The sequence below is a fragment of the Dama dama genome, chromosome 6 (genome assembly GCF_033118175.1).
Source record: "Dama dama isolate Ldn47 chromosome 6, ASM3311817v1, whole genome shotgun sequence".
NCBI lineage: Eukaryota > Metazoa > Chordata > Mammalia > Artiodactyla > Cervidae > Dama > Dama dama.
Genome location: NC_083686.1, coordinates 3,647,497 through 3,672,624, shown reverse-complemented (window position 1 = coordinate 3,672,624; position 25,128 = coordinate 3,647,497). Strand labels below are relative to the sequence as shown.

The 25,128-nt window shown below is 54.8% G+C and overlaps 1 protein-coding gene across 1 annotated transcript in view; it reads left to right on the top strand.

Moving 5' to 3' along the window:
* Positions 1-25,128, top strand: part of SORCS2 (sortilin related VPS10 domain containing receptor 2) — a 486,902-nt gene that overhangs the window by 426,469 nt on the left and 35,305 nt on the right. Inside the window, exons 9-12 of the mRNA XM_061145438.1 lie at positions 6,295-6,474; positions 12,108-12,254; positions 15,947-16,049; positions 22,902-22,978. Of these exons, the coding sequence (XP_061001421.1) occupies positions 6,295-6,474; positions 12,108-12,254; positions 15,947-16,049; positions 22,902-22,978 (507 nt within the window). The remainder of the gene's footprint in view (positions 1-6,294; positions 6,475-12,107; positions 12,255-15,946; positions 16,050-22,901; positions 22,979-25,128) is intronic.

The window sequence follows — 25,128 nt, the reverse complement described above, 5'->3', positions numbered from 1 at the left end:
GAGCGCTGAAGAATTGATGCTTTTGAACTATGGTGTTGGAGAAGACTCTTGAGAGTCCCCTGGACTGCAAGGAGATCCAACCAGTCCATCCTAAAGGAGATCAGTCCTGAGTGTTCATTGGAAGGATTGATGCTGAAGCTGAAACTCCAATACTTTGGACACCTCATGTGAAGAGCTGATTCATTGGAAAAGACCCTGATGCTGGGAGGGCTTGGGGGCAGGAGGAGAAGGGGACGACAGAGGATGAGATGGCTGGATGGCATCACCGACTCGATGGACATGAATTTGGGTAAACTCTGGGAGTTGGTGATGGACAGGGAGGCCTGGCGTGGTGTGACTCATGGGGTCGCAAAGAGTCGGACACGACTGAGCGACTGAACTGAACTGAACTGAACTCCACCAGCAAAAGATTATGACTCACTGAAATCTCAGATCGTGGTTACCCATTTTTTAACAATAAAGCACTTTTTAGTTAAGGTATATACATTTCATAAGACATAATGCTATTGCACACTTAATAGATTACAGTATAGTGTGAAAGTAACTTTTATTTTCACTGAGAAACCAAAGAAATCTGTGTGACTCACTTTATTGTTTGATTATTGTGGTGGTCTGGAACTGAACCCGCAGTATCTCTAAGGTGTCCCTGTACCAAAAAATAGAACACATAAATGGAACCAAAATGGAATTCTGAAGCTAAAAGGACCAATAATTGAAATGGAGAATCCACTAGAGAGATTCAAAAACAGATGTAAGCAAACAGAAGAAAGAATCAGAGAACTTTGAAGATAGGACAATTGAAATGATAAAACCTGAGGGAGAGAAAGAAAAAAATTGAAGAAAAGTGGACACCATCTAAGAGACCTGTGGGCTATCATCAAATGAGCCAACATACGAACTATGGACGTCCCAGAAGAAGAAGAGAGAGAGAAAGGGGCAGAGAAATTATTTGAAAACCCGAAACTTTCTTAAAACTGATGAAAGACATTAACTATAAAGATCTTTAAAAGCTTGGTGAGCTCCAAGCAGCATAAACACTAAGAGTTCCACACCAAGACACATTATAATCAAACTGTGAAACACAAAGAAAGAATCTTGAAAGCGGCAAGAGACAAGTCACTCATCACATACAGGGATCATCAGTAAGATTATAGGCAGATTTTTTATCAGAAACCTTGGAGGCCAGAAGGCAGTGAGTTACAATATGCAAAGAGCTGAAAGAATTTGGTGAAGATGTTGGTTCCTTCAGCTGTTCCTTAAATTTTATGTAAAAATCTATGAGGAAATTTCCCCTATCATTCTTACTAAAATGTTTTTAAGCTTCCCAAAAGTACTTCCTTAAAATATTTTCACTACAACTAATGGAATAATGCAAATATATGTACCATCTCTACCTGTTTACCACTCCATTCCTCCTTTCCGTGACAATCTCACTTCATTCCTCAAGACAACTGTTGTAGGAACTCTTGCTGTTGTTCAGTTGCTTATTTGTGTCCAACTCCTTGCAGCCCCATGGACTGCAGCCACCAGGCTTCCCTGTCCTCCACTATGTCCTGGAATTTGCTCAGATTCACGTCCACTGAGTCAGTGATGCCATCCCACAACCTCATCCTCTGTCACCCCTTCTCCTCCTGCACTCAATCTTTCCCAGAATCAGGGTCTTTACAAATGTCAGCTCTTCACATCAGGTGGCCAAAGTATTGGAGTTTCAGCTTCAGCATCAGTCCTTCCAATGAATATTCAAGGTTGGTTTCCTTTAGGATTCAATGGTTTGATCTCCTTGCTGTCCAAGGGACCCTCAAGAGTCTTCTCCAACACCACAGTTTGAAAGCATTAATTCTTTCATACTCAGCCTTCTTTGTAGTTCAGCTGTCATATCAGTATATAACTACCGGGAAAACCATAGCTTTGACTATACAGACCTTTGTTGGCAAAGGGATGTCTCTGCTTTTTAATATGTTGTCTAGTTTTGTCATACCTTTCCTTCCAAGGAGCAAGCATCTTTTAATTTCATGGCTGAAGTCACAATCCACAGTGATTTTGGAGCCCAAGAAAATAAAATCTGTCACTGCTTCCACTTTCTCCCCCATCTATTTGCCATGAAGTAATGGGACCGGATGCCATGATCTTAGTTTTTTGAATGCTGAGTTTTAAGTCAGCTTTTTCACTCTCCTCTTTCACCTTCATCAAGAGGCTCTTTAGTTCCTCTTCGCTTTCTGCCATTAGAGCAGGATCATCTCCATATTTAAGATTGTTGACATTTCTCCCAGCAATCTTGATTCCAGCTTGTGATTCATCCAGCCTGGCATTTCACATGATGCACTCTGCATAGAAATTAAATAAACAGGGTGACAGTATACAGCTTTGATATACCCCTTTCCCAATTTTTAACCCGTATGTTGTTCCATGTCTGGTTCTAACATAGCTTCTTGACCCACAAACAGGTTTCTCAGGAGACAGGTAAGGTGGTCTGGTATTCCCATTTCTTTAAGAACTTTCCACAGTTTGTTGTGGTCCACACAGTCAAAGGCTTTAGTGTAGTCAGTGAAGCAGAAGTAAATATTTTTCTGGAATTCCCTTGCTTTCTTTCTGATCCAATGGATGTTGGCAATTTTATCTCTGGTTCCTCTGCCTTTTCTAAATCCAGCTTGTACATCTGGAAGTTCTCAGTTCACATACTGCTGAAGCCTAGCTTGAAGGGTTTTGAGCATTACCTTACTAGCATTTGAAATGAGTACAACTGTATGGTAATTTGAACATTCTTTGGCATTGCCTTTCTTTGGGATTGGAATGAAAACTGACCTTTTCCAGTCCTGTAGACACTGCTGAGTTTTCCAAATTTGCTGACATGTTGAGTGCAGCACTTTAACAGCATCATCTTTTAGGGATCTTAAATAGCTCAGCTGGAACTCCATCATGTCCACTAACTTTGTTCATTGTATATTCATTCTTATTCTTCATCTTAGTTTAACAAACCCTAAATATTAGCTGGTGCCTTGCTTCCCAGCTGGGACTAAATTTTACAGCTTCCCTTGCAGCTACATGTGGTCATTTCTGAAATCTGGCCAATGAGATTAAGTGGAATCGTCAGGTCTGGGAGAATTCTCAGAGCCCTATTTTAAAGGCTAGCCTTTCCCTCCTCTTTCCTCTCTCCCCCCTTTTGCCTTGCACGTTGACGAGATGGCTGGCTGGAGGTCCAACAATCATCTCAGACCATCAGTAGAATGGGGTAGAATGGGGCCATGGAACGGTGACTCAGAAGGAGCCGCTGTTCCTGGTGACTCTGTCCCTGGTGATTCCAGCTTCTACACTGGAATGTCTGCCTCTGGAATCCTTTTACATTTGGGGAAAAATGAGTTTCTATCGCATTTGAGTCACTTTTTTTGGCAGTTTCTATTACTTATAATCAAACCTAATTCTACCTGATAACAAACATTGGCAACTCTGATGTTTCCACATATTTCTCCAGACATATAGATGTGTGTGTGTGTGTGTGTGTGTGTGTGTGTGTGTGTGTGTGTGTGTGTGTGCACGCGCGCGCGCGCACGATCAGTCTCTCAGTCATGTCCTTTGTGACCCCATAGACTCTTTGTGGCTCCATGGACTGTACCTGGCCAGGCTCCTCTGTCTATGGGATCTTCCAGGCAAGAATACTGGAGTGGGTTGCCATTTCCTCCTCCAGGGGATCTTCCCCACCCAGGGATCTCTCCTGCATCTCATGCATTGGCAGACAGACCCTTTGCCACTGAGCCACCTGGGAAGCCCATTTAAGTATATACACACATAGAAACACATATACATATGTGTAATATTTCAATGTCTTTTGTTTAGAAATGGAGTCAACAGATGTCTCTGCTTCTAACTTTCCTTTTAAAAGAAGAATAATATGAATAATTTAAGGGAAAAATTGTATATTATTTATCACTCTCTAAACACCAAGGATTTTTGAAAGACTGGTCTCAGTGCATGGAGAGAAACGAGCACCCTTTGCTTGGGGGAAAGGAACCTAATGTAACAAGAACTTTAAAAATGTTCCTTCTCTCAGATGCAGCAATTTCCCTTTTTAGATTTATGTTGTGGAACTACAGAGAACACAGAGATGTATGTCTGGGAATGTTTATGACTGTTTTGCACATCGTGCAGGAGATGCTAAAAAGCTCACCGGCGGGGAAATATTCAGTGAAATATGGTACATCCACAAAAGGGAATATCATGCAGTCACTAAAAGTGGTGTTTATAAATAATTGTAACAACAGAGAAACATGCTCCTCATATAACACACAAGAGCAAGCTACAAACCATACTTGAGAAAGTATATGAATCACATTTGGGAACAAGCCCAGAAGTAAACATTTTTAAATGTTAGTATCAGGTCTCTCTCGGAGCAGCACTACAGGCGACTTTTACTCCCTTCACACATTTTCCTTTGTTTCTCAAATTCTAGTAAACATTTACTCAGGTTTTGTAAACATTTAGCCGGGTGTGGGGGAGACAAAGTCAGAATGAAGGTAATAGCGGTAAATACTGATCAATCCCCATGTGACTGATGCTGGGCGCTGCGTGAGCTCGGAACCTCGGGCCGATAGAAGGTTTCCTTGTGCCGGGCTGCAGGATTAGTGATACCCAGGACACCGCGGCTTAGCATGAGAAATAGGAGAGGGGAGGTGGGTGAGAGGAGCAGAGATGCCCTATTTCCCAGGCTTCAGGCGCAGCCCTCCGACTCCCCATCACCCTGCTGTCCCATCTCACAGGGGGAGCCGACAGGCTTGTGACCCTGACTCTGTAACCCCTCCCTGGCTGTGAGTTGCTTGGGTCCACCCACGTCTGCAGGTCGCTGTCCCTGGGAGGGAGGTGCATCGCAGGCGTTTCACAGCACTGCCCCCCTCTTTTGTGCAAAGCCCTTTTTTTATGGCTGCACAGTACCAGGAGGTGGGGGTGGGAGCAGGCAGGAGGGGAGGCGCCATCACCGGCCTCTTCACCGGATTGAAGGTCTATAAAGGGAAGAGAACCCTGAACTACACTGGCCGTGGTGGGCGCATTGGCGGCGTGACCAGCGTTGCCCCGCCTCCTCCGCCATCTGTCCTCCACTCCTGGATCTTGGAAGCTCCGCAGCCAGAGGGGCAATAAAAGTCTAGGTGTGATAGAAGGCAAGCTGGAGAGGCTGTAACATAAAAGCTCATTACAGCTTTGAAACAGGCCTGTTCAGATGCCTTTTCATGTGGCTCCCACGCAGCATTTGGCGCTGGCTGGGAGCGAAAAGGAAAACAAGAAATTCAGCTTAGCCCTGGGTTTCTTCTTCCTTTTTATTCAACTGTGGATTTTTTTTTTTATTCTGAATTGTAAAATCCGGAACAAATCCTGAGGCGGGGTGCCTGGCCCCCTCAAGAGCTGCCAGGCGTCCTGCTCCAGGTGGGCTTTGGCCTGGGCCGCTGACCGTCTCAGGGCAGGCCACCCGCCCGCTTGCTGGCCAGGCGCCTTCCCTCAGCTCCCGCCAGGCCCCGAGCCACCCACCGCCCTGCACGGGCCTTGTTGGCTGTGCGCCTGGCGAAGGTAGGGGCCGTGGGCAAGGGCAGGGTGTCCTGGCCTGGAGGAACTGTGGGCAAAGGGCAGCTCCCTGTAGCAGGCCATTGAAGAGGTCCTGGGCATGAGGCTGAAGCAAATGAATCCAGCCCTCCTTCCCAGTGCAGCCCAGAGGGCAGAGACCAGGTGGGTGCCCGGTGGGGCCCGGGGCCTGGCACAGCGCCTGGCACATAGCAGGCACATAGTGAACACATGCTGAGTGAGTGGATGCACAGGTAGCTTATCTGAGCCTCAGGATGGGGTCGAGGAGGGGCCTGGAAGGAGCCCTGTCCCTGCCTCCCAGGGGTGATGCTCTGGGGTGCAGGAGTCTCAGCCTCCTCCTAACTGCAGGGACAAGCAGGCAGACAGCATGGCAGGGGCCGGGTTGGGGAGAAGTATCACTGCGCCCCACCCGGTGCCTGGACAACCCTCCCCCCACCCAATGTGGAGGGTGGGAACATGACCCCCGTTTTGAAGCTGGGAGAACAGAGGCCCAGAGAGGTAACGGGACTTGTCTAAGGCCACAGAGCACTGCGGGCAGAGCCGGGATGAAAAATCTGGGTCAGCCTGAAGCGAAGAGGGCTGTGGCCAATCCCCCCAATCCCACCAGGTCTGAGGCCTACCCATCCCTCCCCCTGGGCCTGCTCTATCCCCCCTACGCCCCACCCCCAGGCCAGCTTCCGTCCCCCGCACCAGTCCCCAACCCGCACTGACGCCGCTCCCCCGCGCCCCCAGGATCTGCAGGTCATCAGCACGGATGAGAGCCAGGTGTTCGTGGCCGTGCAGGAGTGGTACCAGGCCGACACCTACAACCTGTACCAGTCGGACACGCGCGGCGTGCGCTACTCGTTGGTGCTGGAGGATGTGCGCAGCTCGCGGCAGGCGGAGGAGAGCGTGGTCATCGACATCCTGGAGGTGGGACCTGAGGGGCGTCTGGGGCCCCTAGCGTGGGCTGCAGGGGGGCGGGCCTCTCCCCCAGCCCCGGCCCCGCCCACTCCCTCCCTAGTCCCTCCCACTCCCTCCCTAGTCCTTCCCACTCCCGCTCTGGCTCCGCCCACTCCCTCCCTAGCCCCTCCCACTCCCTCCCCAGTCCTTCCCACTCCCTCCCCAGTCCCTCCCACTCCTGCCCCGACTCCTCCCACTCCCGCCCCGGCCCTCCCACTCCCACTCTGGCTCCTCCCACTCCCACCCCGCCCCTCCACTCCCTCCCTAGCCCCTCCCACTCCCTCCCCAGTCCTTTCCACTCCTGCCCCGACTCCTCCCACTCCCGCCCCGGCCCCACCCACTCCCGCCCAGCTCCTCCCACTCCCGCCCCAGCCCTCCCACTCCCACTCTGGCTCCTCCCACTCCCACCCCGCCCCCCACTCCCTCCCTAGCCCCTCCCACTCCCTCCCCAGTCCTTTCCACTCCTGCCCCGACTCCTCCCACTCCCTCCCCGGCCCCTCCCACTCCCGCCCAGCTCCTCCCACTCCCGCCCCGGCCCTCCCACTCCCACTCTGGCTCCTCCCACTCCCACCCCGCCCCCCCCACTCCCTCCCTAGCCCCTCCCACTCCCCCCCCAGTCCTTTCCACTCCTGCCCCGACTCCTCCCACTCCTGCCCCGGCCCCACCCACTCCGGCCCAGCTCCTCCCACTCCCGCCCCGGCCCCTCCCACTCTCACTCTGGCTCCTCCCACTCCCTCCCCAGTCCTTTCCACTCCCTCCCCAGTCCCTCCCACTCCTGCCCCGACTCCTCCCACTCCTGCCCCGGCTTCTCCCACTCCTGCCCCAACTCCTCCCACCCTGCAAAAATGCCTTAATTTAGGCTTTCTTTGCCGATCTAGAGGATACCATGCAGGTATTTTCAGAGCAAGAGAGAAAACTCACTCTTTCTGGCGAGATTTTAAATCCAGGAAAGGAACATTGTGTAACTCTGCTCATGAGAAGAATGGAATTCTTTTGTGGGGATGACATCTTGCTGAGTTGGGGTTCAGGTTAGCAGTCCCCACCATCAACTTACTCGTCAGCTGTCATCTGCAAAGCCATGCATGCCTTGAACGCCACTGCACGAAAACAGGCTGAGGGACAGAGGATGGGACCCCTCCCATTGCTGGCCTCTCTGTCTCCCCCTACCCAGGACTGGTCTCTGCCCCGTTTTGCGTATTTCACCTCTGCTGGGCTCTCTCTAGTTCCGTGTCTCCCCTGGCCCTGCAGCTCTTGTCTCTGAAGCTGGGGGTTGGGGCCTCCCCACCTGCAGTTCCCAGACCCCCCAGTGCCCTCTCTGGGGGGTCCCACCCCGTCTGTGTCCCATTTAAGCTTCCATGTGCTCTTGTCACATGATGCTGAAGGGCTGATCTGATCAGATCAGAGGCTCTGAACTGGGGCTCCTGACTCCCAGGCACTTGGATTCCATAAATGTCAGTCCCACACCCACAATGGCCCAACCTGGACCCGGCCTTTCAAGGCCACCTCTAGTATCCCTGTCCACATCAGAGCTGGGGAGGGGCTCCCTCAGCCGCTTTACAGGTAAGGAACCAGAGGCTCAGACAGGGCAGGCAACTGGCCCAGGTAGATGGAGAGGAAGTGAGAAAACCAGGGCCAGCCCAGGTCTGTCGACCCAAGCTCTGTCCACCCTCCTGGCCAGCACTCCCTCGCTCGGTCGTCCACCATTAAGCTCCTCCCTCGGGGAGCCCTGGCCAGTGTGTCCTCATGGTAGATGCCAGTGGTGGGCCTGCCAGACTCTGCCATCCCTGCCGGGCTGGGGAGAGTGTCCCGTGGGTGGCCAGCCGGGCCTTGAGCGGACAGAGCGGGTCAGTCGGGGTAGGAGCAAGCCTCCCGGACAGAGCTGGGGGCTGCAGCCTCCATCTCCGAGTTGTCAACAGCAGCGCGGAACTGCTTTCTCCAAGGAAGTGATGAACGTAACCATTGGTTTACAATGAAAACCCATTTGTGGGTTTACTAGTTGAGTTGGACACAGTCCATAGCTTAGGGCTGTTTGCTAAAAGTTACACGCAAAACGGGCGTGTCACTGACTCGGGATGAGGGCACCGCAGACAAGGACAGCCTGGCCCTCTGCGGGTATCGGTATCGCCTGTGGCACGTGCCTGGCTCCAGGCCCCACCCCCTGGATGCAGGTAGGGGAGGACCACCTCTCACAGAATTCCAGACTCTACAGGAAGACCAGCCCCCACCAGTGGTTTCCACCTGGTGAGTCGGCGTCTAGAGGACACCATGAGTGGCAGCTAACTAATCCAAGATGGGAGTCAGGGAGTGCTTCCTGGAGGAAGAGATGCAGATGGATTTAAGGCCCAGCTAAAGTTAGCCAGGCGTGAGGAACCAGGAAACAGCAATCCATGCCAGAGACCAGGCGGTGAGAGGCCATGGGGACTGCAGGGAGCTCACAGGGGCCAGGCCCAAAGCTGGGCCTCCTCGTAAGTGACTTGGCTTCCCTGAAATCCACCTAAGGTGGGTCTCGGGTGGTGGTTACGAGCAGAGCTCTGGAGCCCCACTGCCTGGGCTCAAATCCCAGTTCTGATACGTATTTGCTGTGTGACCTTGGGGAGGTTAGCTTCAGCTTCCTCGTTGTGAAACAAGGATGTCAGCAGTACCTTCCTCAGTGGGTGGTTGTGCCAACCGGAGGCCTCTGTTTCCACTGAACACTTAGAGCAGCCCAGTACTCAGCGAGCTCAACAGTTTTCACAGCCGTGGCCCTTTCTGGGGATTCAAGATCGTGTGTGGGGAGGGACTAGCCTAGAGATTCTACATGTGTGCCTGTTCCATCATCGCCCCAGTTATCATTCATCTAATGGCCGATCCAGGAAAAATGTCTTGTCCGAGACATCACAGGCAAACACTGCCCCGAGAGGCCTGGACTTTCAGGGGCCATGAACTCACACCGCTCCTCAGTGTGCGTGGGTGGGTGTCCTGGTTCTAGACCAGATGACAGCCCTTCTCTGGGGGCCCCCTTGTGTTGAAGCTTGGGTTAGGAAGGGGGATATGGGGACTTCTCTAGTGGCGCAAGATGGTAAAGAATCTGCCTGCAATGCAGGAGACCTAGGTTTGATTCCTAAGTTGGGAAGATCCCCTGAAGACAATGGCAACCCACTCCAGTATTCTTACCTGGAGAATCCCATGGACTGAAGAGCCTGGTGGGCTGCAGTCCATGGGGTTGCAGAGAGTTGGACACGACAGTGACTAAAACTTTCATGGGTTCTCCCAGTCCTGTACCCTGATGCTGAGAAGTCCTGACCACAGCTAGGAGACAGCCGTTGTAGCGGGCTGAATGGGACACCCCCCCCCCCAAAAAAAAAAAAAAGTAAAACCACATCAAAGCTATGACCTTGAGCTTCTTTGGGAAAAGGATCTTTGCAGCGTCACTAAGTGAAGGGTCTTGAGATGAGCTTGTGTTGGGTCCTAAACTCATGACAAGTGTCCTTGTAAGGAGCAGAAGAGGAAACACGGACACAGGGAGGAGGGTCTGTGCAGATGGAGCAGAGAATGCCTGGAGGCTGCTGAAGCTGGAGGAGATGAGGAAGCATCCTCCCCAAGAAACTTCAGAGGGAGGACCACCCTGCAGCCCCTTGATCGTGGACCTCTGGCTTCGCGACTGTGAGGAAACAGAATTTCTGTTGTTGGAGCCCTGCCCCGCCTCCCACTTTGTGATACTTTGTCTCGTCAGCCCCAGGAAGTGAGCACAGCCATGAGGAGGGAGGGCACGTGAAGCGGGTATGTCGACTTTGGAAGCTGGCACTCAGCTGATCAGACCCACCCTGGGGAGACTCGGCCTGCTCCTACCTCTCTGGAACAGGCGGGTCTGGGTTATTTACTGCTGAGTGTTTTCATGGAGACCAGTTGGGATATAAAAGAGCGCTTTCCGTCAAGCCATCACCAGGCAAATCAGCGTTGAATCTGCCCCTGGGACTTCAGGGAAGGCATCTGGACCCAGCACGGGGCAAGCCGGGTGCCTGCCTCCAGTGATGCTCAGATGGGCCCGAGACAGAGTGACGTCACCACGAGTGAGAGAGAAGGGGCCGTGGTCCTCCCGCCCCTGGGTTGTCCCCCAGAAAGACCGTCCCCGAAACATCGTCTGTGGAGTGAGGGCCAGACCCCCATCCCCACCCCAGACAGCAGCCTCCTAGCAAAAGACGCAGGCAAAGGGGGATGGAGTTGGCAGTCAGAAGATGGGAAGAGTTTCCAGCGATTTCCATGAGGCCCACTGCAATCTCAGGGATCCTCGCAAGTGGAAGGAGCAGAAGGAATCAGAAAAATACATGGAATCATGGAGGAATGGCCAGGGAGCTGCTGCACGACTGGCTCTGAAGATGGAGGAGGGGCAGCAAGCCAAGCCCCTTGGGTGGCTCTAGACTCTGGGAAAGGCAAGGACCCAGCGCCTCCCTGTAGCCTCCAGGACGAACCGGCCCCCGACACCTTGCTTTCAGCCCATGGGACCCACTCCTGTTGGGCTTCCGGCCCCCAGAGCTGTCACACGATCTTGTGTGGTTTAAGCTCCATCCGTCTGTCACCTGTTGCAGAGGCCACAGGAAACACATACTCCATTCACTCTGCATCAGAGTCTTCGGGTCCCTCCCCGGCCTGCTCCCCAGCTGTCGGGCCCTTGCCATGGAGGCCTAGGAAAGCACCGACCTCGTGGAGTCTGAGAATTTAATGCAGTGGCGCTTTATTAACCCCCTTGAGTGCCATGTAGAAGGCACTTACTGTGAATATCACCATTGCCCTGAGTGTCACCTCTGGTCAGGGAACTCCAGATAAATCTTGTAACTCCGTGCCTCAGTTGCCCTGGGTTCATGCTATTTATAGAGCAGCAAAGGCCACTTCAGGCCCATGGGGGCTCCAAGGAACTCAGGCCACACCAGCGGGCCTCAGTTACTGGGTCCCAGGCCTCCACGCCCGAGGAACTTGCCAGAAAACTTCACCTCTGTAGAACCAGGAGGTTGAACAACTGGGAACTGCTGATGCTTGACCGTTTCTTATGAGCTGACTCAGTGACTGACTATGGCGTGTGTGGGGGTCACCTCCCCCCAGGAACCCTGAGAAAGGGAGCATGGGGAACTTTGACCCTTGTCCAGGGCAGGCTGGGACCAGCATGGACCCCAACCTCAACCTCCTGTGGCAACCTCCTGTGGGGCTGAGCTGACAAAGTCCCCAGAGGGAAGCCCAGAGCGACTCCACTGGCCCAGGCCCTGTGGGTCCCCTGGGAAGGAGGCGGGGGACTGGGACTCTGAGTCAGGAGCCCCGGCTAAAGACGGGGTGACTGAGATGCACATGCACGTTAAGGACCAGGGCTCTGCTCGCCGTCTGACAGTGGCTGGACCTGGGAGGACAGCTCGGTGTCGTGAAATGCACTTGGAAAGTGGGGTCAGACAGAGCAACCTCCCAGCCAGAGCTCAGACTGCATCTCTGCTCCCTTGTGCCCGGAGCCCCACTCACCCCCAGGGTGTACAGTCAGCCTCCGCTCAGGGCTGTGGTCAGGGCCAAAGGAGGCCATGCACACAGAGCTCTCACACGGGGCTGGGCAGGCATTTACCATCCTTCTTGTGCTTCTGTCCCAGGTCCGAGGGGTGAAAGGAGTCTTCCTGGCAAACCAGAAAGTCAACGGGAAGGTGGTGACGCTCATCACCTACAACAAGGGTCGAGACTGGGATTATCTGAGTCCTCCCAGCACGGACATGAATGGGAAACCAACCAACTGCAAGCCTGTAAGTGTCCGGCTCACTGCACACACCTTCCCTGGGGCGGGCCCCAGACGTAGCTGCAGGATCCAGGGGTCAGAGATGCTGACATCTGAGAAGGGCCATCTGAGAGCCATGAACCACCTATTTCTCTGGGTGTGGTGGAGAAGGCAGTAAGAAACTCCCTGCTTTACTGAAGAGGTCAGAGAGGGGAGTGTATCGGTCAGCTCTGGTCGCAATAGTGCTGTGTAACAAACCACCCCAAACATCAGTCACTCGTTTCCAGATCTGTGAGAGACTGGGCTCGCTCACACACCTAGGGGTTATGATTTAGGAAGGGATCCGGCATCCTCCTCCTGGGACCAGCCCAGGCACACTCTCCGGCAACAGCAGACATGCAGGAGGGCCAGCAGAAACATTGCAACAATGTTGCAAGCTTGTAGCTTGCTTGTGCTACACTTGGTAAGCCCTGGTGGCCAGTGGCAAGGGCCAAGCAGTACACTCTGCCTGTGGAAGTAGGGGTCGGGTGCTGGATAAGTGACGGGGCCAGGACATGGTTCAAATCTCACGAGCTCCAAGCTGACCCTAATCTTCCAAGGGTGCCTTTCTTCATGAATATGAGTGTAGGCTGCCCCCGTGTCTTGTCTGCCTTAGGGATAGGAAAGGCTTTTCCTCTTCATTCAGTGAACTCCTATTGACACCTGAAAACCCTGTCTACATGTCCCCTCTACAGAGAAGCCTTCACTGGGCACACATGCTTCTGTTTCCCACTGGCCTCGAATGGAAGCTCCTCACAGTCAGGGGCCCCCATCCATTTCTGTACCTCTGTAAACAGAAAGTGCGATGGTGCCTAGATTACAGGAATATTCATTCAACAAACATGTACCAGGACCTATTATGGAAAGGCACTCTTCTGGGTGTTGGGAATACATCAATACACAAAACAGCAAGCGATTCTGCCCTCTTGGAACCTGCCTGGATCTCTGCAGGGCCTCTCAAGATGGTAGGCACCCCACCTGACCAGCCGGTGACCGCCCCCCAGGACCAAGGTGGGGCTCTGTGCCCTCTGGGCAGAGCCTTGGGTCCTCGCTCCCTGACCTCACCAACTAGGGGGCTACACTCGGCCTCTGCATAAACCCTCCTCCTGCTAGCAGCAAGGGATAATAGCACCTGTCGACCTACGGGGAGAATTAATTACCTGCCACTTGTAAAAGCGCTTCTGAGAACAGAATTGCTGTGAAAGGGCTAATTTTTGTATCATCATCGACAAAGTTAAGCCATATTAATCTGTCAAAGCAAGTTTTCGCTAAGAATAGATTCTTGTCTGCAATTATGCAGCTCAGTAAGGAGATAACCTTTCAAGATTTATGCCCCGGCCTTAAAATAATAAAAGTGGGAGCCAGCTAGTAAGCACATGGCCACAGGCAGTCAGGCCAAGAGCCTGATGAGCACAGCGGCGAGAGGACAAGCGTCAGGACGCCCAGCTGGGCACAAAAGGCAGAAGCCGTGGCCTCGGCTCCCCGGCCCGTCCCCTGCATGTGCAGCCCTGGCGGCCGTGGGCAGGGCCTCGTGGGGCGTGCGGGGCGGCGTCAGCGCAGCCCTCCTCCTGGGTCTCCTCTGAATGTGTCCTTCACTCAGCCGTGCAAGCTCTCAATGCACAGTGCAGGCTACACTTAAGGTTTTACTTCTCATCAGAAAAGTGACCCCTGCTTATTGCAGAATACCTGGAAAATGCAGAAATGTATAGAAAGGGGAATAAGTTACACCTGCAACTGCATCGCTCAGAAGTGACAGCGTCAGACATTTTTCTTTTGCATCCTTTGCTTATAGTCACATTAAAAAGCCCTGTTGGGGCTCCCGACATGTGGGATTTCTGAGTCATCTGCTTTTCTTTTGACTCTGGGTCAGAAAGATTTTCCTGGGTAATATGACAAGCTCTCTGACTGGGAAGATCGCCTTCTAGTGACGGGGAAATGAAGGGGGTCTTTTTTTATTTTTAATTATTTTTTAACTGAAGGATAACTGCTTTACAGAACTTCGTTGTTTCCTGTCAAACCTCAACAGGATCAGCCATAGGTGTACATAAACCCCCTCCATGCTGAACCTCCCTCCCCATCCCACCCGTCTAGGTTGATACAGAGCCCCCGTGTGAGTTTCTTGAGCCCAACAGCAAATTCTGAAGGGGACTTGTGAATAGACGGGCATGGGTCAGACCTGTTTTAGGACGATCATTTGCCCTTGGAGGGAGTTTTGCCTCTCTCGACCTTTGGACTCAGAATGAAAACCTGTTCGTTTTGCTGTCCGCGGCCACTCTTCTCAGACACTGGGCTGAGCTGTGCGGTGGGGTACATAGAGGGACAGGTCCCCTCGCTCACAGCGGCCAACAGCGTGGCCTTCCCGCCAGCCGACAGTCTCTGATGGACACTCCTTTAGCGCACCAGCCAGCCCCCGCATGTGGAGGGGCCAAGAAAGGAGAGCCTTGGGGCAGCACGGTCCTACCCCCTCAGCCAGTCACACCCACCCAGGCCCTGCAGCTGCCCAGGCCCACTCTCCCCTGGCACCCGCCTGCCCTGAGGTCTTCCCACCCGTGCCCTCGGTGGCGCTGGCAGACCCCGCCGTGTCTGACTCTGCACCCCGAGAGCAGCCTGGCGCTCGGTGCATCCCCTCCCGTCACATGTGCCGGTGCTGAGAGCCCTGCGGGTCGTGGGGCTCGTGGGCTTGAGTCACTGAGGCCTGGGGGGACTCAGGAGGGTCAGTGCAGAGGATACATCCTTTCAGCTCGTCTACACCCCTGGGGCCCCCAGTCCCACCCCAGGGGCTGGCTTGGCCTCTACCATCTCAGCAGAGTAGCGGGGGCGGGGGGCAGGCAGCTGGGGCAAAGACAGATGGGCAGTCTGATGACGCCGGACAAGAAACAGCTGGTGCTTCCTCGTTCTGGGGGCCGCCGGCCTGGTTTGCCTGGAAGTGCCAGACCACCCCCGTCCCCCTCCCCGCAGGGCTCACACTGTGGACTTTGGAGCCAGGCAGCCCCAGCTGTGAGAAGTTGCCTAAACACACTCTGCCTCGGTTTCCCCATCAACACAGAGGGGATGGTAGTACGGATGCTGAGAGCGTTCCGTGACATGCATCGTTAAGTGTGTGGCTCGGGGCTGGCCCAGAGGCAGCCACCAAGCAACGTGAGGGGCGCTGGAATTCTTCCAACAGCCAGTGTTTCTGCCCCATCAGCCAGGGCACCAAGGTCCTGCCGATGTTCAAGAGTAAACTGGGCGCTAACACACCCACCATACCGCCTGCCTCTCCCAGAGGATGCAGTTTACAGGCTGCCCACAGCTGTCCCCTGATGCCCATGGTCACCTCAGAGGCCCCCAATAAAGGTTCTGGGTGGATGAATGAATGAATGTGGCCATGGGCCATGCAGGCTCCTGGAGGGCCATTCTGTGGCCCAGCTCTGCGCTCAGGAGCCTGTTTGGGGAACCCGCCCTTCAGCACCCAGGCCGGGAGGCCCCTCCCCTGGAGAAACCCACCTGACCCCGACCTGAGGCCTGCACCCAGGGGTCAGCCTCCAAGCCTCCTCCCCACCCTCCTCCCTCTCCTCCAGAACACCCTGGCCCTGCCTTCCCGCCCAGAAGCCACGGGGCTGTGCTCCGCCTGGGTCCTGCTTTTTCTCGGGTCGCTGCCCCCTCCCAGGCGCTGACCTCGACCCCCTCTCCCCTCCGCAGCCGGACTGCCACCTGCACCTGCACCTGCGCTGGGCGGACAGCCCCTACGTGTCGGGGACCGTGCACACGAAGGACAGCGCGCCCGGCCTCGTCATGGGTGCAGGTAGGGGCCACAGGGGCCGCACCGCCCGCGCGGGGCTCCAGTCTCGGGGGACTTGACCGTCACAGGCCTGGGGCCACGCTGTGTCCACTGGGCCAGTGCCAGAGCATCCCCAGGAAGCCCAGGTCTCCTGGCACCTCCCCCCGAGGGGTGTCTGTGTGGTCCAGAGTGGGCATGTGATAGGTGTTAACTAAATGAATGGATGGATGGACGGAAGGATGAGTGGTTGAAAGAAAGGATGGATGGACGGAAGGATGGATGACTAATGGAAGAATGGGTGGATGGATGGATTGATGGATGGGTGACCAATGGAAGAATGGGTGGATGGATGAATGGAAGGGTGGATGGATAGATGGATGGATGGATGACCAATGGAATAATAGATGGATGGAAGGATGGGTGGATAGATGGATGGATGGATGGAAAGATGGATAGATGGATGGATGACTAATGGAAGAATGGATAGATGGATGGATAGAAGGATGGATGGATGAATGGGTTGATGGACGGATGACCAATGGAAGAATGGGTGGATGGATGAATGGATGGACTGATGGAAGGATGGATGGATGGATGGATGGATGGATGGATGAATGACTGAGGGAGAATGGATGGATGGATAGATGGATGGAAGGATGAATAGGTGACAGGATGGGTCAAAGGATACTTGAATAGTTGAAAGAATAATAGTCAGATGGCCCAATGGAAGGATGTAAAACAAAATGGTGAATGAATACATGGAAGGATGGATGGGTGAATGGATGGAATGACAATCTGTATCATGGTTGACAGTGATTGGTCCCTAAAGAAGTTTCTAGTGGGGAGAGAGAGAGAGACACATATACAACTGACATAAGGGAGAAAAAACATGTTGTGATTGTGTCTGTCTACCCCATTAAACTAGAAACTTTTTCAGGGGTCACTAAATGTGTGCCGATCGAATAAAACTCTAAAATAAGGTTTATGTGAGTTAGAAGAATCATTGCAAATAAAATCACATGTTTTAAAAGTCCACTGCCTGGCAGCAGCTGGCGTCTGGCTTCCCTTTTTCCTTTCAGAGAGGGGACAGCCTCACCAGCTGTCAGCAGCTCAGTCCTGACACTCTGTCCACAGTTGCCATGGTGGCCGTTTCTCCCCTGCCAGGCCCTGATCTCTTTTCAAAATAACGATAACCCTGAGAGGTCAGCACCCTCCCTTTACAGAGGAGGTAATGAACCTGAGGAGAGGGAAGACTTGCTCGCAACTTGCAAGGTGTCCTCCTGAAGCTTGAGACCCACCCCAGGCTCCTCTCGGAAAGGAAGTCCTCTGCCCTGGGAGGACTGCTGTGTCCCTTGAAACTGCAAAGAGCAAGACTCTGGGGTGTGCCCACCAGCCGGCCACTGGTCCTGGGGGCGGAAGGGCCAGGCTGGGGTTGTGCACACCCAGGTGTGGATGGGGCGTGAGGCAGTCAGAGAGACAGTGTCTCTGCCCCGTCACAGAGCAGGGACCACCAAGGCCCAGGCCAGGGCTCATGGCTGCCTGAACCCGGGGCTCTATTCTTCTTTCTGCTCCAGCACCAGCTGCAGCCTGGAGAATTTGGACCCCAGACCCTGAGCTGGATGATGCATCTGACCCTTCAGCAGATGTATCCCAGCCTGGCTGTGTGTGAGAGAGTGAATGAATGAGTGAGTAAGCTAATGAATGAGTGAATGAGTAAGTGATGAATGAGTGAAGGAATAAGAGTGAGCACATGAGTAAATGATGAGTAAGTGAATGAATGAATGAATAAGTGAATGACTGAGTAAATGAATGAGTGAGTGAGGTAATGAATGAGTGAATGAATGAGTAAATGAATGAATAAGTGAAGGAGTTTGTGAATGAGTGAATGAAGGAGTGAGTAAGTTAATGAGTGAGTGAGTAAATGAATGAATAAGTGAGTGAGTAAATGAATAAGTGAATGAGTGAGTGAATGAATGAGTGAGTGAGGTAATGAATGAGTGGCTGAGTAAGTGAAGGAATGCGTGAGTAAATGAATGGATAGTGAGTGAGTGAGTGAATGAGAGTGAATGAATGAGTGAGTGAGCCAATGAATGACTGAGTGGCCATGTGGAAGAGGCAGGGCCGTCCTTCCGGACAGAGGAGGGACTATGCTTCTCAGAATGACCCGATCAGAGCCACAAGGAGGCTGGGAGGCGAGACCCCTGTGGGCGTGTGCACCTCAGAAGGCAGGAGGCCTTGGTGGTCAAGGCAGGCATCTCACGTTATCCTGGAGAGGGGGGCGTTCCAGTGGGGGGCGAGTGACACAACCAGACAGACGACGGCAAGGAAAAGCTCCAGCTCCTGGGCCCCCTCCTGCCCATCTGTGCCCCAGGGGTCTTAGTCAGTGGCTGCCACTGGGGCGGGATCCGCCTGCTTCCATGAGGGAAGAGTGTCAATGGGAAGAATGCACATCAGCCTCGATTTCAATGCCGCTTGTGGGGCGCCAGCTCCCACACAGAGAGGGGGTCAGGCCACGTGTATCAGGCACCCTAGGCCTTGTGGACTCAGGTCCCTGGACCCGAAGGCAACGGTGTGTTTAAAATGCATGTCCATGACGGCTTGAAACTTCAAATTCTTGACCAAAGGTGCGAAAGGCACAGTTTCAAATGTTCCCAGTACTCAAAGTCTTTGAAAGCTCAGGACAAGCGTTCCAGCGAGGATCTGCTTCACTGTGTGAGTCACAGAAGGGGGAGCGCAGGGCGTGGGTGGCCGCTTCCCTCTGCCCCTCCGTCCCTCCCCTCACTGCCCGCCCCTCAGGGGCAGGATGCTGCATTTCCACTTCATTCCGAGACTTTTTAACCTCGCCACGGCTTTCCCGAGATGGAGGTGGAGTCATCCGTACAATGTGGGCCAACTGAGGTGAGAATTGTTTTACATCCTCCATCCAGCCCTGTGTGTCTGCTGGGAACAGAGAACCAGAGAGGGAAGGTGGAGTGAGCTGGGCTTCCTCAGGCCCCGCCGCCACCGCTGAGCAGGGACCAGCTTCCCACTGGTGGCCTGCCCTGTGGGCTGGGCAACGTGGCAGGAGCAGTGGGTCCAAATGAGGGCCCCGTCTGGGCTGAGCCTCCCGAGGCAGCCGGGGGGTGATGGCTGTCTGCTTCCAGGGAGCCTCTGTGCAGATTTCCCATCACTCAACCCTCATCCTGGGACAGGCAGGGGTGCCACATGCCCCCGCTTCTGCCACCTCCAGGCGCTGGGCTCTGGGCATCACCAGTGCCTCCGAACCTCAGCATCCTCATCTGCAGAAAGAGAGAATGACCTCTCAGGCGTTCGGCGGATGCCAGGCATGTTTCCGCAGCTCTCCCTATCACTCAGATAGCACCTGGGCACCACCGCCCTGAGCCGGGCTCCACGCCAGGTGCCTTCTGCTGGGACCCTGTCCTCCGGGCCCGTGGACGAGAGGCCAGACCCACAGTGGTGACTCCAGTGAGGTCGGGAAAGGAGAATTCAAGAAGCAAAGACGGGAACGCTGGCTTCTAACCACCAGGGTCGAGAAGCAGCCTCAGAGGGTGAACCCAGAAATAAACCCAGCAGGCCAGGGTGCCAGCTGGAATGTTCTGCCCCGGCTGGGCCGCGTCAAGGGGATGAGCTTCTAAGGACACAGCAAACCACAGATGCGTGGTCTGGACTGAGGGCACCGGTCCGGTTCGGACTCGGCCCTCCCCGAGTTCTTGCTGTAGGGTGGGCACCATGCCTCCCAGAGCCGCCCTGCCGGGTCCCGGGCCCCCCACACAGCACACGCTGCTTCCGGCTCCGCATTCGGGGGTGAATCCTCAGGGCCATGCAGAGCAAAGTCCGCAGACGCCTCCTGGACACAGCTCCGGGGGAGTCCTGTGAGGGGCCATGACGGGGGGCTTGGAGCACCTCCACCCTTTCTGTGCCAGAAGAGCCCCCGGGGCTCCCAGTAGGACCCCTGTCTCCCCGGTCCTCCTGCAGCCCCTTCCTCGGGGACTCGGCCAGCCGAAGGTCCATCAACCGCCGGGTGGTGTCCCGACGTCAGGTTGAGGGGTCTGAGCAGGTTGAGAACTGACCTGAGCCCCACCAGCCAGGCTGGAGGGGGTCATCTGGCCCCCCTGGAGCCAGGCCCCTGGCAGCGAGTAGAGGACCAGCAGGGCGGCCCCCTGGCCCCTAGCCCAGCCTCGTCTCAGCAGCTGGCAGACCCTGTTCTGCCACATCGAGGGGTGGGCCGCACGGGTCGTCCAGGTCACCCTCCTCCTCAGCCAGGAGGGGACTGGGGTGTATCTTGTGTTACTCTTCTGCTCTGTTTGGGCCCTGAGGTCTTGGCCACTCTGTAAGCTGCGGGCCAAGGAAGGTCAGAAAGGAAACGCGCATTCAGGGAGCGCTTACTGTATACCAGGCCCCGGGAGCATGAACACAGCGCAGAGGGGCTGGGCTGTTGAGGGAGGAGGCCCAAGGAGAGCCCAGAGCAGCCGGGAGGGGACGCAGCACCGGGGACGTCCCCTGGGCCTCAGTTTCCCCTCCCTAACGTGAGGGCCCTGGCCTCCAAGCTCCTGCAGAGCCCTCCATCTGACGGCCTGTGGACGTGTTCTCTGAGTGTCCCCTGATTTCCCCCCACCCCCGTTGCCTGTTAGGTGAGTGGCAGCCTGACAGCCTTGGTAGACGAAACAAGGAAAACAGATCGCATCGCTTAAAAGACAGACATCACTCCCCCAAAACCACGGACGACAAATTTGCCTGCGAGGTTGTGCTGACGCCGCAGCCTTGGCGCACGGCTTCGGTATTGGACGCACAGGTCCTGGCATCTCTGTTGGTGTCTGGAAGGACAGGGTGGGGTGGAGATAAAGGGCGCCCCTTCCTTCCTCTGCCCACCCCCCACCCCCAGCTGTTGCCTTCCTTCGGTCGCCCCTCTGACTGCGTTCAGCAGCTTCTCCTTAGCTCCTTGCAGTGGCCGGGCGGGTAGAAGGGAACCCAGCTCAGCAGCTGCCCCTCTGCCCGCCTCCCCTGACCAACCTCCCCTCCCACCTCACTGCCGTCGCCAAGGCCCGGCCCACTACTGGGCACACCTGCCCCTTTCCCTTGGCCAGTGGCATTTGTCTTTTGCGGCAAGGGGCAGAGGTCGCTTCCTGCAGGAAGCTCTCCTGGATTCCCCGGCTTCGTGGGTCCGTGAGGTTTCCCTTCTCTGCTTTCACGGTTCCCCGGGATCCCAGGCATCCTCGGCCCTGCCCCGTGCAGGGCATCCTTCTTCCCTGGCTAGGCGGAGAGGTCCCTGGGAGCCAGGGCTGTGGCTGCCCAGCTGGCACCCCCTACAGCTTAGCACAAGGCTGGGGAGAGAGCAGATGCTGATGGATAAGTGCGGGGGAGGGGGAGGGGTGGAACTGATGAAGAGACGAGGGGATGGAAGGATGATGGATGGGTAATAAATTAATGAAGGCTGGATGGATAATAAATTGATGATGGATGGATGGATGAGAAATTAATGAAGGATGGATGGATAATAAATTGATAAAGAATGGATGGATGGATAATAAATTAATGAAGGGTGGATGGATAATAAACTGATGAAGGATGGATGGATGGATAATAAATTAATGAAGGGTGGATGGATAATAAATTGATGAAGGATGGATGGATGATTTGGTTGTTGGTTGGACCTCAAAAAAAAAAGGCAGGCTCGCGAGCCCTCAGCCACTCTGCTTGAACTGGCTTTGCCTTGTCTCTTTGAGAATGATCCCTCTCCCTTGGTATTCTCTAGTGACATCTACACTTGGCTCTGGAGGAGGCTCTCCTGAGGGCACCACGTGAATTAGGCACCAGAGGTCAGGGGCCTCTGGGGCTCCAGGAAGAATCTGGAAGGGCTACCGTGTCCTCAAAGCAGGGCCCCTTCATCCTGGAAGGGAGCTCAGGTCCCTGGTTCCCCTACTATCACCATGTGGTCACAGCAGAAGCCTGTGAAATCTGACATGTCAGAAAATTCTGCTTTCCGAGCCCCTTCCCAGGAGGCTGTTTGGGGTCACCCAGCCCAGCTCTGAGGCCTCCAAGAGCTGTGTCCTCTAGGAGACCAACATTCTTCCTGTTGGATTCCATTCAGCCAAGCCTCCTTGTCTTCAAACTGGAGTCACCTTGAATATTAAGTGGGGGTTCCTGCCCCTCCACCAGCACCCCCAGATTAAGTTCTAGCCCCACAGAGTGGCCCATTCAAGGCTGGTGATGCACCCGCCAGCCTGGCGTAGGGTCAGGTGAACCAGGACCCAGGAGGAGCCTCTTGGCTGCCCAGCTGGCTTGGTGCCCACTTCCCTGTCCTCCAAACTGCCCCTCGACGGGCACTTAATGAGCACCTACTATGTGCTTGCCCAGCTTCGCACCTGGACGGCCCCACACTGCCCCAGAGCTGCCTCTGGCCTCCTCTCTACCCATCCCCCAGGGGGCTACCTGCAAACGCAAAGCCAGCCGTGTCCTGCCCCACTTTAAAGCCCATCACAGGCTGCCGGGTCCACAAGCCGCTCACCTGGCCCGCGTGGTCCCCAGCGTGTCCCCAACCACCACTCCACACTTCTTGTTCCCGAACCCCGCTCCTCACCCGTGTGTCTCCTGAGGCCCCCATGCTCTGCCTGCACCTGGGCTCTGCCGGAGCTGCCTGAGGCCGGCTTTCTTTGGGCAAAGCTAACCCTTGACCACGCAGACGAGGGCCCGCGTGGTGACAGCAGGCCTGTCGGTACCCGGAGGGCAGAAGGCACATCCGCTTGGTGGCTTTGGTGGCGTAGACCCAGGGCCCATCCACCACCAGCCCTGGTTCGGGGCCCTGGCTGTGCTCAGACCTCGGTCAGGGGGAGAGTGGCCGGTCCTAAGAGCAGCTCCATCTCTTCTCTTCCGGACCAGGTAACCTGGGCTCCCAGCTGGTGGAATATAAAGAGGAAATGTACATCACGTCGGACTGCGGCCACACCTGGCGGCAGGTAAAGTGGCAGGGAGGGGCTTACCGCGCCGGGACCCCGGAGACGGGTCTGGTCTCACCCCCTCCCTTCCAGAGGAGCTCTGAGACACGCTGCTGTTTCTGCCCCGGCCTGAGCTGCTGGACATCACTCCCTTTAGGAGTTACGTCGCCATAGGGGAAAAGAGGGCCCAGGCCCGGCTGGCCCCCACCTCCTGCTATTCTTGCAGCAGCCACTGCTGGGGGATTCATGGTCTGACACATCTCCCCGCAGTCATGTTACCCTGAATGTTAACCCAAACGGAATAACCGCCAGGGATGGGGTGGAGACGCTGTCCCTGCAGGAAGCCACATGCAGACTCCCCGAGCGCAGGATGTGGGGGCCGCAGAGCAGGCCTGGGGTCCTGCAGGGACAGCTGCTGGGTGGATAGCAGAGACTTGGGAGAGAAAGGAGAAACTGGGGAGGAGCAGGTTTTGGAAGGCACAGTGAGTGTGGTGAGGGGTGCCTCGGGCACATCCACAGGGTGATGATCTGATGTTCAGTGCGGCCTGAGGAAAGGAAAACAGGAAGATGACAAGAAGCAGGAGACAGCAGTTACGCAGGAAATGGCCCCCTGGGCTGAGGGCGTCACACTGAGAGGGCTACCGTCAGCGCTACCCCAACATGCGACTCCGAGTCTCAGACTAGAGGGGTGGGGGCTGCCGTCCGAAGGGCGTCCCATGGAGCAGGGTGGCTGGTGGCCCAACACCTGGGCAGTCCAGTGAAACGCAAGTGCTCCGCCCCGGGAGAGGCTCGGACCCCCTCTGCACTTGCTGTTTCTTTCTTTCCAGGAAAAAAAAAAAAAAGCCTCATGTGGTCTGCCAACTTCATGGAGTGGCAATTTCTACCTTAAATGCTTAAGAAAATGCACTAAATTTTTGTCTGTGTCTCCCCTTCCTGAGGATGGAAGAAGCTCTATTTTCAGGTCGACTTTTGCACCTCTGAGCCCCTCACTCAACAGACCCCTCCCAGCTACTGCTCTGGACAAAGACATTAATCCTCAAAGTGGAGAGCTCACCTGCACCCTGATTTAAAGTCCTGGCTTTTTTTTTTTAATAATATGCAAGAAACCACGAATTTTGAAAAGGGCAAAAGAGATTTATTGTGTTATAATATTTCTGTTTCACTAAAACTAGTGAGATATGTCTAAACTCTCTTAAAGGTCACCGCCTGTCCATTTATTACAGAAACCACCCCCACTCCAGGCCCCAGCTTATTAGATTTAATAGACCTGGTGAAACAGAGAGATGTATTTTGTAGAAACTGACCGTAAGGTATTCAGAGTGGCCACTGTTGGCAAGCTGCTTGCTTAGGCTTCGAATTTGCGAACTTGTCAGAATTAAGTGGGAGAAAGTCGGTTCAGGGCTGAGCTGCGGTGATGGGAGGAGGGTACGGGAGGGTGCAAGAGTGCCCGGGTCCCTGACAGAGTAGGGGGTGCCTGTGTGTCAGAGGGGGAGAGTTTACTGGGGTGGGGGGCAAGCAGGAGGCAGAGGTCAGGGTGGGACAAAGGCAGGAAGACCTGGAGAGCTCAGGCTGGCTTGTCAAGGATGCCATGAGATATCTCTACTGCAAAACTCTGGGAATGTAAATTACAAATGACAGCGTGTACACTGTTAAAGCGGAGAAGGCCATGGCACCCCACTCTAGTACTCTTGCCTGGAAAATCCCACGGACGGAGGAGCCTGGTAGGCTGCAGTCCATGGGGTCGCTGAGAGTCAGACACGGCTGAGCAACTTCACTTTCACTTTTCACTTTCATGCATTGGAGAAGGAAATGACAATCCACTCCAGTGTTCTTGCCTGGAGAATCCCAGGGACGGGGGAGCCTGGTGGGCTGCCGTCTATGGGGTCCGCACAGAGTCGGACACGACTAAGGCGACTTAGCAGCAGCGGCGTGCTGTTAAAGGGGCATATTTTAAAAACAGGACTTAACTGGAGTGATCCAGAAAACATTTAAGGAGCGCCCTCTAGAGGTCAGGGTGTCAGGGAAGTGGGAAAGGCAGGGAATGGGGTTGGGGGACCGCTGACTGGTCAAGGTGCAGAAGACCAGAGCAGTGGATGTGCAAAGACCCTGGGGTTCCCTGTGGGTGCTGTTTTGTTGTTCAGTTGCTAAGTCGTGTCTGATTCTTTGAGACC